Source organism: Ctenocephalides felis, unplaced genomic scaffold (assembly GCF_003426905.1).
Source record: "Ctenocephalides felis isolate EL2017-DRISC unplaced genomic scaffold, ASM342690v1 CF-g0.4_SCAFFOLD_01170, whole genome shotgun sequence".
NCBI lineage: Eukaryota > Metazoa > Arthropoda > Insecta > Siphonaptera > Pulicidae > Ctenocephalides > Ctenocephalides felis.
This window is the reverse complement of record NW_020537324.1, coordinates 87,487,214-87,505,459: the sequence shown is the minus strand read 5'-3', so window position 1 is coordinate 87,505,459 and position 18,246 is coordinate 87,487,214. Positions and strand designations below refer to the sequence as shown.

At 25.7% G+C, this 18,246-nt stretch overlaps 1 protein-coding gene across 1 annotated transcript; it reads left to right on the top strand.

Moving 5' to 3' along the window:
- The first annotated feature begins 6,308 nt into the window (after positions 1-6,308).
- On the top strand, positions 6,309-9,497 carry LOC113367916. The gene is made up of 3 exons (XM_026609490.1): positions 6,309-6,333; positions 8,036-9,099; positions 9,244-9,497. Exons 2-3 carry the CDS (start codon positions 8,043-8,045, stop codon positions 9,495-9,497), a joined length of 1,311 nt encoding a protein of 436 aa, XP_026465275.1. The 5' UTR covers positions 6,309-6,333; positions 8,036-8,042.
- The last annotated feature ends 8,749 nt before the right edge of the window (positions 9,498-18,246 follow it).

Below are 18,246 nucleotides of genomic sequence, written 5' to 3'. Positions count from 1 at the left end.
TCACGTTTCAGCGGTTTCTGAACATTTTGGCATACCTCAGAAAATGGATGTGTGTGTGAATATGTATTTGGATACAATATTTCGTTAACGTTTTCGGGCGCATGGATCAACCGCTTTAATTGGTTCAAAAAGCATTCGATTTCTATTGATAGGGACATGCGCTGATTAGTTTCTGCCAAAGGCAGGTCCAGCTGTTTTGAAAATATAGAGCTAAATGTACGATAAATAGCAGTTTTTGAGAGAACTAAGCATTAGATTTCAATGATTCAAACAACTTTCTGCTTGTTTTGACAAAATAATTACTTTTGAAAAAAAAAATTGAATTTTCTTATATCGAATATAATTCAAATTTAATTTTTAATTCTGACTAAAGTTTTAAATCTCACTTACATAATTTAAATAAATAATTTCAACTTTGCAATTAAGTTTATATAATTCTTATAAATATTAGACAATGTTACATTACAATATTTATAATAATCTATTTGAAAACATTTAATATTCCTCGAACATTTCGTTACGGTACGGGAAGTTCCAGCAATTTGCCTTAAGGCGCGATGCCATACACAAAGTACATTTAAGCATATAAGCTATTAAATTCTTTAAAATAAATATATTCTTATACAGTAAAAATGTCTTGGGCTTCGATGTGAATTAATAAATATAAATTTGACACAAACGTATTTTTTGGAATTTAAAATAAATCAAGTTAATTAAAATAAAAAAGTATTTTTTTTTCATTTTCATTTTTGTCTATTAAGTACAAACAATATTTTAAAAAAATTATTTCATTTTTTTTATACTTTGATTTTATACTTTGTGTATGTAATTTTTGAATATTATATGTAACAAATTTCATTATTCTCTAAGCAAATTTATTAAAAATACTATTTTATTGCTAAAAAAACTTTTAAAAGCTATACAAGTTTTGCAGAGTTTTTTGTAAAAATTGGTTTCTAAAGGAATTTTCTTTGGTTATAAGAATATATAATAAATTTATAATTTACTAAAATAATAGAAATAGAATTTAGTTAAAAAATTATATTTATTATTATATATGTATGAATAAATACGTTATAATAAGGTATTATAAATTTCACCTTCAATTTTTTTCGTAAAAATGTTTTGAAAAATTCAAATCCCACATTTTTTTTTAAATATATATATATATATATATATATATATATATTATTTACTATTACTTTATTTTTGCATGATATATAAAATAAATTTCTTTCATAAAACCTTCTATTTATTTGCTTAAAAATTTTTTTTTGAACTTTCTCTTTTTTTTTCTTTCATTATTAACATTTTTCAATAAATTTAATTCCACTTTTTTTTATAAATTTGTTTACAATTACTTTATTTTTGCATCATATGTAAAATACATATACATAATCTCACTATTTTATTGTTCAAAAGTTTATTAAAAGTAATTGATTCTAATAAGTAACTAATTTTAAAATCAGTAATTCAATAAAAATAAGGTTGTAAAAAATAAAAAATTAGTCGTAAAATAATAAAAATAAGATTACAAAATTAATGTGTGAATTTATGAAATCATACAAAAACACCCAAAAAAAAAACACATGAAAAAAAAAACACTTGAAAAAACTCAAAATTTAATCAAAACAAAATCGTATATATAATATGGCAAAAACTGAAACTAACTAACTAACAATTTCTTGTAAAATTTTAGTGTACAAAACCTACAGAAATTACCTAAATATATATATATAAAGAAATATACATATATATTTAAAAATGAGGATAATTTTGATTTCATTATTTTTGGTTTCGATTGTTGCAACTTATTCTGAAAAAGTTTCATTCCTTTGCAAAAATGGTGGAGCACCAAAGGACAGTAAAGGCAGTAAGTATACAAAAAATATATTTTACTTATATTTTTAATATACTTATTCTTACACCTGTCTACCTGTCTACCCAGAAAAATAATAATCAATAATAATGTAATGATTATTATCATTTATTAGTAAATCCTCTTATACTTATCTTTATCCTGTCTACCTGCCTACCCAGCCACATGCTACCTGTACACCCAGAATTTTATATAAAATATAATAATCAATTATAATGATTTGTAATGATTGGATATTTGTGATTAGATATAATGATTTGTAATGATATTTGTAATATTTTTTTCTTGTTTTTTTAAGTAATGTTGGAAATCGATGGAGATCATGTAAAAGTTCCTTATTGGAAATTGGAGGAAAAACCATGCATCACTAGAATGAAAAATGAAAATTTTTTGTGGATGAAAATATATTTTAAAGTATATTTTTTACATAAATTTATACGTGTAATTTATGCTATCAAAATACTAAATATACAAAATCATGAAAAAAGCAGTTTTTTCAAAAACAAATTGAATTTGGTATCTTTCAAGTTGATATTCTTTTATTATTAAATTATATTTGACCAAGTTGTTTTTTTTTAATATTCGTATTATTTGTGTATATTTCATAAACAAAATATTTTGCAAAATAATATATTTACTAACAAATTTTGAAACAAATTCTAGAAAAAAATACTTCATATTAATCAACATATTTATGAGTCAAAAATATGTATAAACAATTTAGACAATTCTAAAACCATACTTCAAAACAACTTATTTATCTATACTATATTGTTTATATTTTGAAATTGAAAAAATTAAAAATGAATATTTTAAGTTTAATATTTATAACATGTTTAGGGGTAGTTTTGGCAAAAAAAACTGCGAATTCTAAATTATATTCGTCTGATTGCCTTTATGGACAAGAAGCAGGCAAAACTGGTAGAATAAAACTTTAAATAAATTTTGTTGTTTATTTATTCATATATATTATATATAATATAATTTTAATTTAATTTTTAATATAATTTTTCTAGGCATATTTTTATACATTTATATTATATTTTCAATATACTTTTTTTTGTCTTTGAATTATGTAGATACTATATCTTTATCAGTATTAATAATTAGCACCCTAAATAAAATTGATGAAGTAGTTTGTTATTAGTAATTTTTTTTATTTATAGATTCAGAAAAGAAATGGGAAATTAAGGAAGAATATGTGGAAATTCTTTTAGCTTTATGTGATGAAAGTTATAAAACAGCAATTCGAAATCTTACTGAAACTTTTTGCAAAAACCATTGCAAAAATTTATGTGGAATGAATATGGGCACTTGTGTCAATGCTCCACGAAAAAACAGGAAAAAATGTATTTGTGAAAATATGAATAATTAATAAATGTACATATATAATGAGTTTAACAATAAGTAAAATTTAACTCTTTTGATAATATTATTAAAAAAATCTAATAAAAAGTACTGACACAAAATCTATGCAATAAACATATCCATTGCAAGTTAATATTTCAACCCTTGTATGTAACATTTTTATAAAATTTGTCAAGACTAGCTATAAGTGGAATTCTGTCTTAAGGCAATTAAGGCATCGTGCCTTAAGGCAAATTGCTGGAACTTCCCGTACCAATAATTATTATTTTTTTAAAAACGATTAACATTTTTGAAAAAAATTTACTTCGAAAAAATAAGATTTTTGAGAAACTATAAATTGGACAAAAAATTACTTTTCTTTGAAAAAAAAAATTTAAAAAAAAAAAAAATTTAAATTTCTTTTTTTTTTGAAAAAAAAAATGTTTTCTTTATTTTGACATATTTTGGAAGATCTGACCTTTTTTCAAAGCAATCGTACTGCTTTAACTGCATAAAGACGAAATATCAAAACGCGTAAGCGCCGCGTCGCAGTCTAACGCGTAAACATTGGTACGGAACCCATAGGAATGTAAACAAAATTCATACTTATTGTTAAAATCTCTATAAAATATCTGATAATTTGATGTGCATATGTCTAATGATCATTTTTGACCGCCAAATGGCATTTTTTTTACTTTTTTCATTAGATCTCCGAAACCGCTAGACCTGCCTTTATGAAAATTTGGTCAATTTTTCATCTTGTCAATACAAGTAAAATGTTTTTTGACTTATTCAAATTGGACACTCCGTTCTCTTAAAAACTGAGTTACCGTTTTCGGCACTTTTTGCCCCGTATCTTCGAAACGGCTGGACCTGCCTTCGCGAAAAACTAATCAGCACGTCTCCTTATCAATACGAATCGAATGTTTTTTGAATTATTCAAATCGGTTGATCCGTGTTCCCGAAATCGTCGACGAAAATTTGTATCCGCACATACATACACACACGCACATACATACATACATACATACATACACACACACACACACACACATACATCCATTTTTTCTAAGGTATGCCAGAATGTTCAGAAACCTCTGAAACGCAAAGATATATAAAAATTTTCATTTTCGATTTTTTTGCGATTACTATAACTATCCCTACGGGAAGTTAAAAATATGTCTCTGGAAAAACATAACAAATCTTATAACTAAATTCATAAAAATTTATTAAATTATATATAATTTTGTTTATACAAACACACATACTTTGTCCAGTTTGATCTCAAACGATTCAGAATGACTCGAAACATATGGAAAACTTTAAATTATGTGGTCGATGTTTTCGTGAAAACAATTTTGATGTTATAGAAAACCAGAAAAATTAACAAATAAAAAATCTAAAAAATAAGAAATATTTAAGAATAAAAAATAAAAAAAATAAAAGATATAAAAAAAATTAGGTTGTTTTGTATTTATTACTATAAATTTATCTCGAGAATTTACAAATGTAAACAAACATTATAATCTTGACCATCAATATTATCAGGTCAAATGTGATAGGGTAGAACGGGGCACAAAGGTCCAATTTGACTTTGAGCAAATATATTGTAAAAATCAAACCAACCATATTACAACAAATAACAAATATCAAACAAACAACTATCTGACTATGTTCAGTAAATCTCCCAGAAAATTCATCCTTATAGATATGCGTTTTCTGCTGTTTTTCAAAAAAAAAATCGTCACGTGGTCCTTTTTACCCCATAGGCGGGGTAAAAAAGGACGACCAGGGGGTAAACAAATCCAATGTCTTATTTTTAATTTTGGAAGAATTTTATTAAATAATAGCTACATTTGGTTCAACCAACGCAAAATATAAACTTCACGGTTACATTTTTGTCAAGGATAATACTGTACATAACATTGATCTAGTATTTTGTCAAAAATCTTCATCAACATAGTAAAAATAACTATTTATTTAATTTAATCTATCTTTATTAACTCAATTAACTATTTTTTTATTTTTTACACATTTGCCAAGGTAAAGGTTCATTTGGTTCTTTTTACCCCACCCACGTGTAAGCTTTTATAGAAATTATTTAAAAAAAAATTGTTGAATTTAACTTAAAATCAACAATACATCTTATAAAACAATGCAATAACGTATACTTAAAAATTATATTAAGGTCTCGTAAACTAAACAACAGCGCTCACGACCAAAAAAACTAGCAACGAAAGAAAATACTTTTGTTATGGGATTTCAAACTTTGTGGACTATTTTTTGATAGCAAAGTCGTAATATCAAGGTGATGGCTGGTTATACATCTTTTGCCTCCTACTTTCAAATATTATTGTCATTTTTATTTAACTTTTCATTTAGGAGATATCGATGGTGGACATCTTATTAAACAATTAAATAACGTATACTTGAAAATTATAGTGAGGTCTCGTAAACTAAACAACAGTGCTCACAACCAAAAAACTAACAAGGGAAGAGAATACTTTTATTAGGAATTTTCTAACATTGCCATTTATTTCTTGATAGCAAAGTCGTAAGAATCACCTAATAGATAATGCCTGGTTATGCATCTTTTGCCCCCTACTTCCAAATATTATTGTCATTTTTATTTAACTTTTTACTTAGGAGATATCGATGGTGGACATCTTATTAAACAATTAAATAACGTATACTTAAAAATTATATTAAGGTCTCGTAAACTAAACAACAGCGCTCACGACCAAAAAAACTAGCAACCAAAGAAAATACTTTTGTTGTGGATTTTCTAACATTGCCATTTATTTCCTGATAGCAACAACGTAGGAAACAAAGTGATGGCTTGTTAAACATCCTTTGCCCTCTACTTGCAAATATTGATAAAAAATTCTTAAATTTGCTGTTTTTTGAGATGTCGGTGGTGGACCTTTAAGCCCCGCTGTACCCTATAATTGCAATAAATTTATTTTCAATTTGCAATCAGTTTAAGATCTTTTCTCATATAGATATAGACAAATGTTATTTATTTAAATAATATTGTGAGTGCAAAAGTTTCAACTTTACAAAATTGTGATTTAAAAAAATATCTGCGAACGATAAAAAAGAATAAGGTAGGTTTATTTTGATTGTATTAAAACTACAATACTTAAGAATTTTACTATCGTACTAATAATAAATTAAACTAGTTGTGCATGGCATTGTGCCTTGAGACAAATTACTGGACTTATTCTTAGTGTAATTTAAACTTTGTAAAAGCTCAGAAAAAAACTTTATTTTTTTGACAATTATGATTTTTTTTGAACATTTTTGAAGATTGTAGAAACATTTAAAAAATGGGAATCTTGAAATAATTGCTTGTTTAGAATATTCTGATATTTTTTGAACACTGAAGAATTTTTTGAATTAAACATTAAACAGATTTTGGTGTCTTTTTTCTGGAAAGTTTTTGTCAACCAGTTGATTCAAACTAGCCTTAAGGCAAATTGCTGGAACTTCCCGTACCAGAATTAAATATTCAAGCAACAAAAAAATTAATAGTCAATAAATAATTATCTGTGATTAATTACAATTGTTTTAAATATTTCCAAATATAATTATTATCACTATATATTTTAACGTTCATATAATATACAGTGACTGTCATATCGCTCAAAACACTTGAAAATGTTTACATTAAGAAAAGATGCCAAATGAATCCTAAGGATATATTTCTCACGAATAACGCATTTGAAATATATACATTTTTGAGTATACATATAAATGTATACATATATTAAAAATGTATGACTTGTAAATATGAAATTCATATTTCAAGTATAAAACTTTGTATATTTTTGGAACTTTAGAAATAAAATATTTCTGAAAATTTTAAAATTTGCTTGAACCGTGTAAGTGAACTTTAAAAATTAAAAATCTTGGTACGGAACCCATAGGAATGTAAACAAAATTTATACAAATTATTAAAATCTCTATGAAATATCTGATAATTTGATGTGCATATGTCTAATGATCATTTTTGACCGCCAAAAATAATAGTTTTTTTTTTACTTTTTCTTCTGTATCTTCTAAATAGATGGACTTGCCTTTGCCGAAAACTAATCACCTCTTCTCCCAATCATTACAAATTGAATGTTTTTTGAATAATTCAAATCCAATACTCCGTTCTCTCAAAAACTCGATTTGTATTTCCTGCACTCTTTGCTCTGAATCTCCGTAAAGGCCGGAGCTGCCTTTGACAAAAATTAAACAGCACATCTCCCGATCAATAGGAAAAAATATTTTTGTAATTTTGAATTAAAAATTCAAAAAATTACCCAGGCTAAGCACAGTCTAAGGGCCACTCTGGTACAAATGTTTACCCAAGTGCGTTTAGACTGTTTATGTACTGGAGCACTTTTCCACTTTTGTGAAAACTATTGAAAAATGTGAAAATGCCGCCAAGCTAAGCGCAGTATAAGTGAAAATGTCGCACAGAATTATTTGCAAATGCGTTTAGACTGTGACTGTACGGGAGCACTTTTTCAATTTTGTGTAAATTGAACTGTTTTTTTTTTAAATTGAATTCGAAATGAAATGACGATTGTTAATGTTCTGGAGATAATTTGATTTATGATTTATGATTGACATTTGATTTGCTCAGATATAACAAACAAGATAGCAAAATTAATGAAAGTAACAGTAAATGTAATAATATATTTGAAAACGTTTAAAATTTCTCGAATATTCCATTACGGTACGCGAAGTTCCAGCAATTTGCCTTAAGGCACGATGCTATACACGACTAGTTTAATTCAATGATTTTCATATTTTCAGATTAACCATGTACCAGTTACTACTACTTGCATTTTTGGGTGCAATCAAAATATCAGCCTTAAGTTCACCTTGCACTTTGGAAGAAATTCGTCAACCAATCACAAATTTCAAAAATCTTGTCGAAGAACTAGAATCACCAGACATCAGTAAAGATAGAAAATTAGAACAAATTCGAAATTTACTTGACCAAGTACCCAATCATTACCATATGGTCAACGTTACATGTGGGGAGGAAAAAATTTTAGGGTTGGAAGATGTCAAAAACTTTATGGATGATGGTAGAAAGATTTATGGTATAATGGATGCACTTGGTACTGAAGACTTGGCGAAAGCAAAAAGTTTGTTTGGAAGTATACACTCCAGGCGTATTATGCATTATTTTATAACCCAAATAGAATTTTGGACAGGCAAGCTGAATAAAATCATACAAGTCACAAAACTGATAGATGATGTAGATGTTGTAAATAAAATGCATGCAGGTATTATTTTCACACTGAATGAAACAAATTTTGTTCACGGACAACTACTAGTGCCTATTTTAAAGGAACATTTGTTCAAATACAGAGATGGCGGTGGTAAAGAGGTATTTCAACGTGCTAAACAGAATTTGCACAATTTAGCAAAACGAACTGGGCATCATTATCCTAATGCCCTTTCAGTATTAAATGATTTTGATAAAAAGTTAGCTGATAAAACGATTCAAAATGTTGTTAAACGTGTTTTTACCAATAATATATACAGCAAGGCTTTTGATGTTATAACTGAAGCACCTACAATCCGTTTGGCAGCTATGGGATTAAAAGCTTTGCAAAAGAAAATTAATTCCATGAACTTGCAAAATAGTCTTGTAGCAGCAAAGTTATTCGTTTGGAATATAATGAATTTATATATGTATGGGAACAGGGAATTTTTAGCAATTTCCAATAGCATTATGAACAATACAACAGATTTCAGCAAACAATTATTACTAGCAGATTCTTGTCACAAATTAGATGAAGTAGAAGTAGAAGCTTTATACTCTGGACAACCAGTTCGTCCTCGATCACATACTGGACAATTTATAGGTGCAAAAACATATTCTACATATTTCACACATATTTTTTTCCCAGCTGAACAAAACGCACAAGTTCTGAAATTCAATGTAGAAACGATGCACGGATTGAAAAATATAAAGCATTCAATTGTAATAAAAAATATCAATTTTCCAGATGATATGGATTTAGCAGGAACAATTGTTTCAAATCAAACAATGGGTTACTTTGGAATTACACCAGAAAGTATTTGCAGAGCGAGTTTGACTCCTGAATATTACACATGTATGATCATGCAGAAATTTTTATCCTACTCTTATGAAAAAATTATTGTTGAAATTAATGAAGGATTTAAGACATTGAAAGATCAGATTAAATCATGCCTGAATCAAGAACAACTAGTGATGCAGTGCCTTAAGGGGTACAACTAGTGTGAAATTTTCAAAAAATCAAATTTTCAATTTTTCCATACTTCGATAGGTTATACCTTTGAAAATAACATACCAAAATTTTAAATCGATATTTTAAATAGTTTTTGAGTCACAGCCATTCAAAGAGAATATATATAGTATATAGTATACGGATCATTTTATTTTTAAACGCGTTTTTCTCGAAACAGCATTTTCCTAATTTGCTGCAGCGATTACTCAAAAACAAATGATTCGATCACTATCGAATTTTTTTTACATGTTCTATATATAGTTCTCTGTACAATGACCTATTGACTTTTTGATCTGATCAAAAATCGAATTTTGGCAGTCCAAAAACGACCAAAATTTAGGGTAAAATTCGACTTTTTTTAAAAAACGCCGTCATTTTGTCAATTTTTGATTTTTTATCTTTATCGTAGATCATTTTACAGACAATATTATCTAGTTTAACGATATTTTTTTTTAAATTTCATCCACGTAGAAGGCCGGAATCACTGCAACATTTAAGGGCCTTTTTTTGTCACGCAGTTGGAGATCGACGATAACTTAAAAAATATTTAATTTTTTTCTTCAAAAATTTTACTATGTATTCCTAAAACATGTGTAAATATATTCTTAAAATTTTGAAATGCTTGATAAAGTAGTTTTTTTAATATAAATTCCCAAAAATCACCTTTTTTTAGACGGTTACACTAGTTGTGCCCCTTAAGGCAAATTGCTGAAACAAGTTAAATATTCGAGCAAAAAATAATAAACAATAAATATTAATCAATGAAATAATTATAATTACTATATATTTATTCGTTCATATAATATACAGTTACTATCTTATCACTCAAAACACTTGAAAATGTTTACATTAAGAAAAGATGTCAAAAGAACCCATCTGAGGATATATTTGTAACGATTACAATAACAAATATGAAATATATACAATTTTAAACTGTTTTGTAAATTTAAAAATTATGTTTAAAGTATAAAATTTTGTATATTTTTGAAAATTTTGAAATTAGTTTGAACAGTATAAGTGAACTTGAAAAATTAAAAATATTGATACGGAACTCAAAAAATTTAAACAAAATTATGGCACATGCTAAAAATCTGTATAAAATATTTGACAAATATATGTCTAATAATCATTTAATACCGATAAATAACTTTTTTTCTAATTTTTCACTGTATCTCCAAAACCGCTGGACCTGTCTTTGGCAAAAACTAATCACAATTTTTCCCTATCATTACGAATAGAATATTTTTTGGATCATTGAAATTCGATACTCCGTTCTCTCAAAAACTCGATTTGTATTTTCTGCACTCTTTGCTCTTTATCTCCGTAACTGCTGGACCTGCCTTTGCCAAAAACTAATCAGCACATCTCCCCCTCAATAGGAATCGAATGTTTTACGAACCATTTAAATCGGTTCATGCATGCGCCCGAAAATTTGGACAAAAATGCAGACATACGAAACGCATTCATTTTCTGAGGTATGCCAAGATGTTCAGAAACCTCTGAAACGTAAAGATATATAATAATTTTCAATTTTTATTTTTGGGCGATTACGATAATTTACCCTACGAGAAGTTAAAAATATTTTTTCTTTGCATATTAAATATATTTCATTAAATTTGACAATACATACATATTTATTTTTGGAATTACACAACACGATTGAATTGTAGTTTGGTAAATTTTTATTTTTAGGTAAATTATATTTTTTACACTATTTTTGGATGCTGAATAAATCAGAAAAATTTAAATTTCAGGATTTAGTTACAATAACAAATATTTTTGTCAGAAGTTCCATCTCCACATTTAGGGGTGGGATTTTCAACTCTGCATTTATCTTTGCAATTCTGTTTATTACAATTGGATGGACCAGATTTACACAAATCACTTATTTGGTGTCGTCCTAAAATTACATTTTAGATAAAAATGCTATATACATTAATATTTATATATATATATATATATATATATATATATATATATATATATATTACATATATTACCGTCTTTTTTGGAGCAATCGCTATACTTTTTACCGGAGGCAAATACACAATGGACAACCACTAAAGCAATTAATAAAATAGCCCAGAACTTCATGATTAAAAATTTAAATTTTAAGTTAGAAATTTGAACAAAATTTTTCAAAAACAAAGAATATCGAATTAATTTTCGAAATACTTTTATGAGTCTAATTGTAAGACATTTTCATCCTACTTATATACAAAACTGTAACCGTACAAAATTTGTACTGTATGTACTGTAATTTTTCGATTGTGCAAAATAAAATAAAAAACATGTCTTAAAAAAATATTGCGAAATTTATTTCACAAGATACTAAAATTATATATTTACTGCAGTTTGTTTTTGCATTTTATAAATTATATTTGCTTTTTTAAGAGAAACTGGAGGTATATGTCATCGTGCCTTAAGGCAAATTGCTGGAACTTCCCGTACCATAATGAAATATTTGAAGAATATTAAATGTTTTCAAATATATTATTACAAATACTGTAACTTTCATTATCTTCGCTATCTTGTTTGTTATATCTGAGCAAATCAAATGTAAATCATAAATCAATCAACTTATCTCTAAAACATTAACAATTGTCATTTCATTTCGAATTCAATTTTAAAAAAATAGTTTAGTTGCCTAATTTACACACAATTGAAAAAGTGCTCCTGCATAGTCACAGTCTAAACGCATTTGCAAATAATTCTGTGCGACATTTTCACTTAGACTGTTCTTAGCTTGGCGGCATTTTCACATTTTTCAATAGTTTGCTTTTCACAAAATTGGAAAAGTGCTCCAGTACATAAACAATCTAAACGCACTTGGGTAAACATTTGCACCGGAGTGGCGCTTAGACTGTGCTTAGCCTGGGTAATTTTTTGAATTTAAAAATCCAAAATTACAAAAATGTTTTATAGAAAATAAAAAAAATGTAATAATTTTTAATTCTCAAAAGCAATTGTTTTGTCAATACAAGCAGAAAGTTCTTTGAATTATTTAAATCGGACGCTTAGTTCACTCAAAAACTGCCATTTTTTGCACTCTTTGCTCCGTATCTCCGAAACGGCTGGAACTGCCTTTGCCAAAAACTAATCAGCACAACTCCTTATCAATAGAAATCTATTGTTTTTTGAATCATTCAAATCGGTTAATCCATACGCCAGAAATCGTCGACAAAAAATTGTATATACACACATAAAGATAGAAATATATGTATTTGTAAAAATATACCAAAGAAATAAATCAGAATAGAAAAAAATGTGTTTATATTCACAAAATTATTCTGCAAATTTCAGGATTAAATTGTTTGCAGACAGAATTTTTGGTTTAGTTACTAATTATTATTAACTTCAAATATAATATAAAAATTTTTAAATAAAAATAGGCGTATTAAATTAAAAAAAAATAAACGAAACCCCAAATTATTAAAATATTAAAGTTATTTATTTAAGTTAATTTTTCTTTCATATAAAATATATAGAAAAAATGCACATTTTGTCATATAAAATGCAAAACTTTAATTGTATTTTGTATTTTTTTGACTTATTTGGTAGTCCTACTTTGAAAATTTTAAATTATATTGATTTATTTATTTATTTATTCATAAGCAAGCCATATTCAATAATAATAGATATTATTGCAGGCTCTTGTCAAGCAAATAATAATAAAAAATAAAGCAAATAATAATAAAAATATAAAATTTTTGTTCTATTTTGAATTATTCTAAATGACCAACTGATCAAACAAACGCATTTGAAAATTGAGTACTTTGCTCAATATTCACTTTTATTTTTTCCAAATTTTTAATAAACATTTGTACTTAGTGAAAAATTTTGCAAGAGTTTCAAATTCAGTTTTCTAAATAAATTTTATTGTGTCGTTGTAGAAATAAAATGAAATTTGGAGTAAATACAAAATTTTTAGTTGTAATTTTTATAATTTTAGTGATAATTACAGAATCTTATGCAAGACCTGGAAAACCACGTACTAGTTAGTAAAATTCAATAAATTTTTAAAACTTATAAAATATAATACTAGATGTTAAATCTTGAAAAATTATGGTGAAATTAATAAATTTTGATAAGTAAATGTATCACGTAAAATTTTAAAAAATATTATATGGTTCGTAAAAAGTGTAATAATTTAGTACAGATGAACAAATTATGTAAATTTTGGACAAAAAATTAGTACAAACTGTAAAAAATTACAAATTTTGTTATAAATAAATATATTCGTTTTTGCCCAATATTTTTAACAAACCTGATAAATTCTACCTGATAAATTATTTATAAAAAAAAACAAAATCAATATAATGATTTGTTTTATTTCATAAACTTGATTTTTTATAAACAATTTAAAATATTTCTAGGAAGAAAAAAGCAAACTGAGTCAAAAACTAGTCCTACACCGGAAACTACATCTACTACTACTACTACATCAACAACTGAAAAAACAGGTTAAAAACCTCAATTTTTTTTAACAAAATAACCAGATAAAGTGTTGATTCAAAATTTCAGATAATGAAATTGCAGATACAGAAACTTTTAGCACCGAAGACCAAAACGATTTCGAATTACTTCCTTCTTTGGACGAAAACTCAATCCAGGAGCAACCTCGGGAGAAAAATTTAACCAACAAGGAACGTATTGACCAAAATTCAAACGAAGATAATGAAATTTTACCACATAAGGATCTTAAACAAGGTGAGTTAAAAAATTTTTAGCCAAAACTATTTTTTATTGGGTTTTGATAACATTTTATGTGACCTCTACACACCAAATGAGTTTCTGAAACCTGTAGTGCCTCTAAAGATTTTTTTTAGTATTTGTTTTCGAATTTTACATATTATAGTAGCCAACATATATTTTGGCATTATTAAAGGTAAAAAATTACCAAACACCTCCAATAAACTTGGAAAATAATATTAAGTCTTATTTGCTTACTTAAGGATGCATACTAAATCCAATATGGTGCCTAAAACTATTTTTTTAGAAATTATGCCAAAAATGGTTATTATTTTATTGAATGATAATATTTTGACATATTTTGGCATTATGAAGTAACTTGTCAACTATGAACAATAAACCAGGAAAAAATAATTTTAATGGTGATATTTATTTACTTAAAGATGAATTGTTGCCTCTAATTAATTTTAAGGACATTTTTCTAAAATTAGACATAATTTACCTGCAAAATTTATATATTGGTATTTTAGATTTAAATTTCTCGTATCAAAAATTACCAAAACGTTCAATAAAGCAAAAAACTACTTCTAATTGCAGTCCATTCACTTGAAGATAAAAATCCCAGTAATTATATTGACCAAAAGTTGCCTAGTGGACTAAATGATGAAACACGACCTCCTGGGGTAATTTTTTCACAAAATCAAAGGCATTCTAACCAAGATAAAGATGTTGTTCAGGGTATTTTCAAAAACCAAGCTGAACCTTCTTCTCCTGGTAAAAATCCTGATACCAGAGTCGAAGATCCTGGTCAGATATCTAAAGAAACTCCTGGTGCTAGTCATCATAAATCACAAAATGATTTAGATCTTGAGGATGCCCTAGATGACACAAAACATCATAAAACTGATGGAAACCTAAGAAATCATGATCAGACATCTGAAAACAGTCTTGATGCTGGTCATCCTCATACATCACAAAATGATTTAAATCTTCAAGATGCCTTAGACGAATCAGAACATGAAAATTCAATGCCTCAGGATAAAACAAGAAACCAACATGAACACCAAGATGAAACCCAAGACAATCTTCTTGAAAACTACAATAAAATTCCTCATGTCCAGGAACAACTTATTGTACCATCAGTATATCCAACAACTAAACCTCAGACACCAGACACATTTTTTTATCATTTTGATCCAACAAGTACACCATATCCTGACACATTTGGAGAACTAGAAAATCAAATACATCCTTATCCTTATCCTCAAATGAATCCACCATATCCAGACACATTAGGAGCACCAGAACACAACCAACTATATCCTTATCCAAACCCACATTTTGGATATCAAAACTACTTAGACGACTTCCAAAACCAATTACCTTTCAACTCATATGCACCCCAATTTCCTTATCACCAAAATCCTTATCCTTACTACCAAAATCCTTTCTCATTTTACCAAAATCCTTACCAAGACGACTTTTTATCCCAATATCATCCCAGAAACTTCTACAATTCACAAACTACACGTTGGCAAAAGTTCAAAAATTTTATGCAAAAACCTATAAATTCCTTAAGAAATCATTTTAACAATTTATCAGATAAAGTCAAAAATTGGTTTAGTAAACAAAATAATAAAGATCAGGATAAGATTGAAAGCAAATCTTTGACTTTGAAAGATTTTGCTAATCCTGAAATTGTTCAAAAGTTTTTGGAAAATTTGAGTAGAGTTTTGAGTAATATTAGACCTAGGGTTTATGATAGCTCAGAAGTTGTAAATTATGCTAAAAATGTTTTGAAGGCTATTACAGATAGTATAAGTAAATATATTTCGCCTAAATAAATTAAAATTGTTTATATTAATAAACTAAAATTTAACATCTAAAAGAATATATTGAACAAATAGAATTAAAAACACTTTATTTTTTGTATAATTCACAAATACGTCCTTTTATGAATAGAAATCGATTGTTTTTCGAATAATTCAAAACCCAAAATCGTCGACAGAAAATTGTATCCACACATACACAAACACATACATTTTTTGTAAGGTACGCCAAAATGTTCAGAAAAACAATTTAATTGATAATGTTGTAAAGTTAATTTTAAACAAAATTATATTTAGCAGAAAAATGTGCAGTCAATGTTTTAAGAAAATAAAATGTAAACTATTGTTTTTATAAATTATTAGACCTTATTTTATTTTTTAAAAAAATGCAAGATGAACATCAGTTTTTTTTATTAATTTCATTATGAATTTTTAAAAGTATTAAAATAATGTAAAAGCAGACTTAAGATAATTTTGAAAAATTTCAGTCAGTTTCTATGAATTTTTTTCAAGTTTTTTTTTACAATTTTATTTCACAAATTTTGTAAAAAAAACTATAAATTTTCCATAGAGGTTCTATATTAAATGCATTACAAATTTTTTAAATGTAATAAAAATAATAATAGAAATAAATTTAGGCCTTGGATACTTTTATCAGTTTTTTAGTAATTACAATTTTTTAAAAGAAATAAAATTAATAAATTTAGACCTAACATACTTTTAAAGTTACTTAATATTTTTATATTTAATTAGTTATATAACTATTTAAAAAACTATATATTTTATATTTATAATTATATTCTACGATACTTCTGAGTTTGCCAATTTCGATATCAAACATTATTTTGATAATGAAATGCCTAATGTTACTAATTAATACTTCTTTTTGCAACTGTTACAATTTTTTCCCCTTTTCAATACCTTTTCTAATTTTTATTCTAAATTATTTTACCATTTTCCTACTTTAAGTATTTTTATCATTACAATTATTTTCATATTGTATATTCTTTTTTGATACTGCTCTTAATTTTTATTTTCCAGCTATGAGACTCAAACAAAAATTGCATAACGGATATTTCAAGGATTTTTTTACCATAAGAAGACTCTCAAGATCTACAAGCCTTAAATAAACTATTTGAATTTTATAACATTTTTTTTTCTTCAAGTTATTGTATTAGATATTACTAATGTCAGGCATAATATTGTTTAATAGTTGTATTTTACTATACTTAATTCAATTAGGATAATTTATTTTCTGTAATTATTAAATTTATTCCTGTATCCGTAAATATAAATAAATATAAATATAAATAAATATAAATATAAATAAATATATTCATATACGCCTAAAATTTTTTGTAATTTTTGTAAATTTCTATGCATTTTTTTTAAGTTTTTTTCTATTTTATTTAACAAATTTTGCAACAAAAATGCAGTATAAGATATAACAACAAATTGGACATACATGTTTTTTACAAATTTTATTAAAAAATTTTAAAAGAAAATTAAGAATAATAAATTCAGGCCTTAGATTTTTGACTAAAGTCAAATATATATATATATATATATATATATATATATATATATATAGATTATATTTATAATTATATTTATAGATGCCTATCAATTTTTGTATTTTTTTATAATTTTGTATTTATTTTTTTAATGTTTTTTTCTAAAATTTATTTAACAAATTTCGCAGAAAAAAATGCAGTATGAGATAAAACTAAAAATTGAACATCTCTTTTTTTTGTTAATTTCATTATAAATTTTTAAATATATTAAAATAATATAAATTCAGGCTTTAGATACTTGACTAAGATAATTAGTATCCTTATAATTAATTAGTAAATTTTTTATTTAAATTAAAAAAATAAATATTATGTACGCCTACCACCTAATGATTTTTCTTTGTAATTCTCTATATATTTTTTTAATGTTTTTTTCTTGAATTTAACAAAATTTGCAAAAAAGCTGTATGAGTTAGAACTATATAGTACATCAGGTTTATTTATTAGTTTTATTATAAATTTTTAAACAGAATTAAAATTATTTATATCCTTACAATTAAAAAGTTATCTCTATATTTAATTAAAAAAAGATTATTTTATAATAGTTATGTTTTTATTTTCCTGTTATTTTTTGTGTGCTTTTTTCATTTTATTCAACATATTTTGCATCTACTTTTTGAAAATAATTAACTTTATTAAAAAAATTA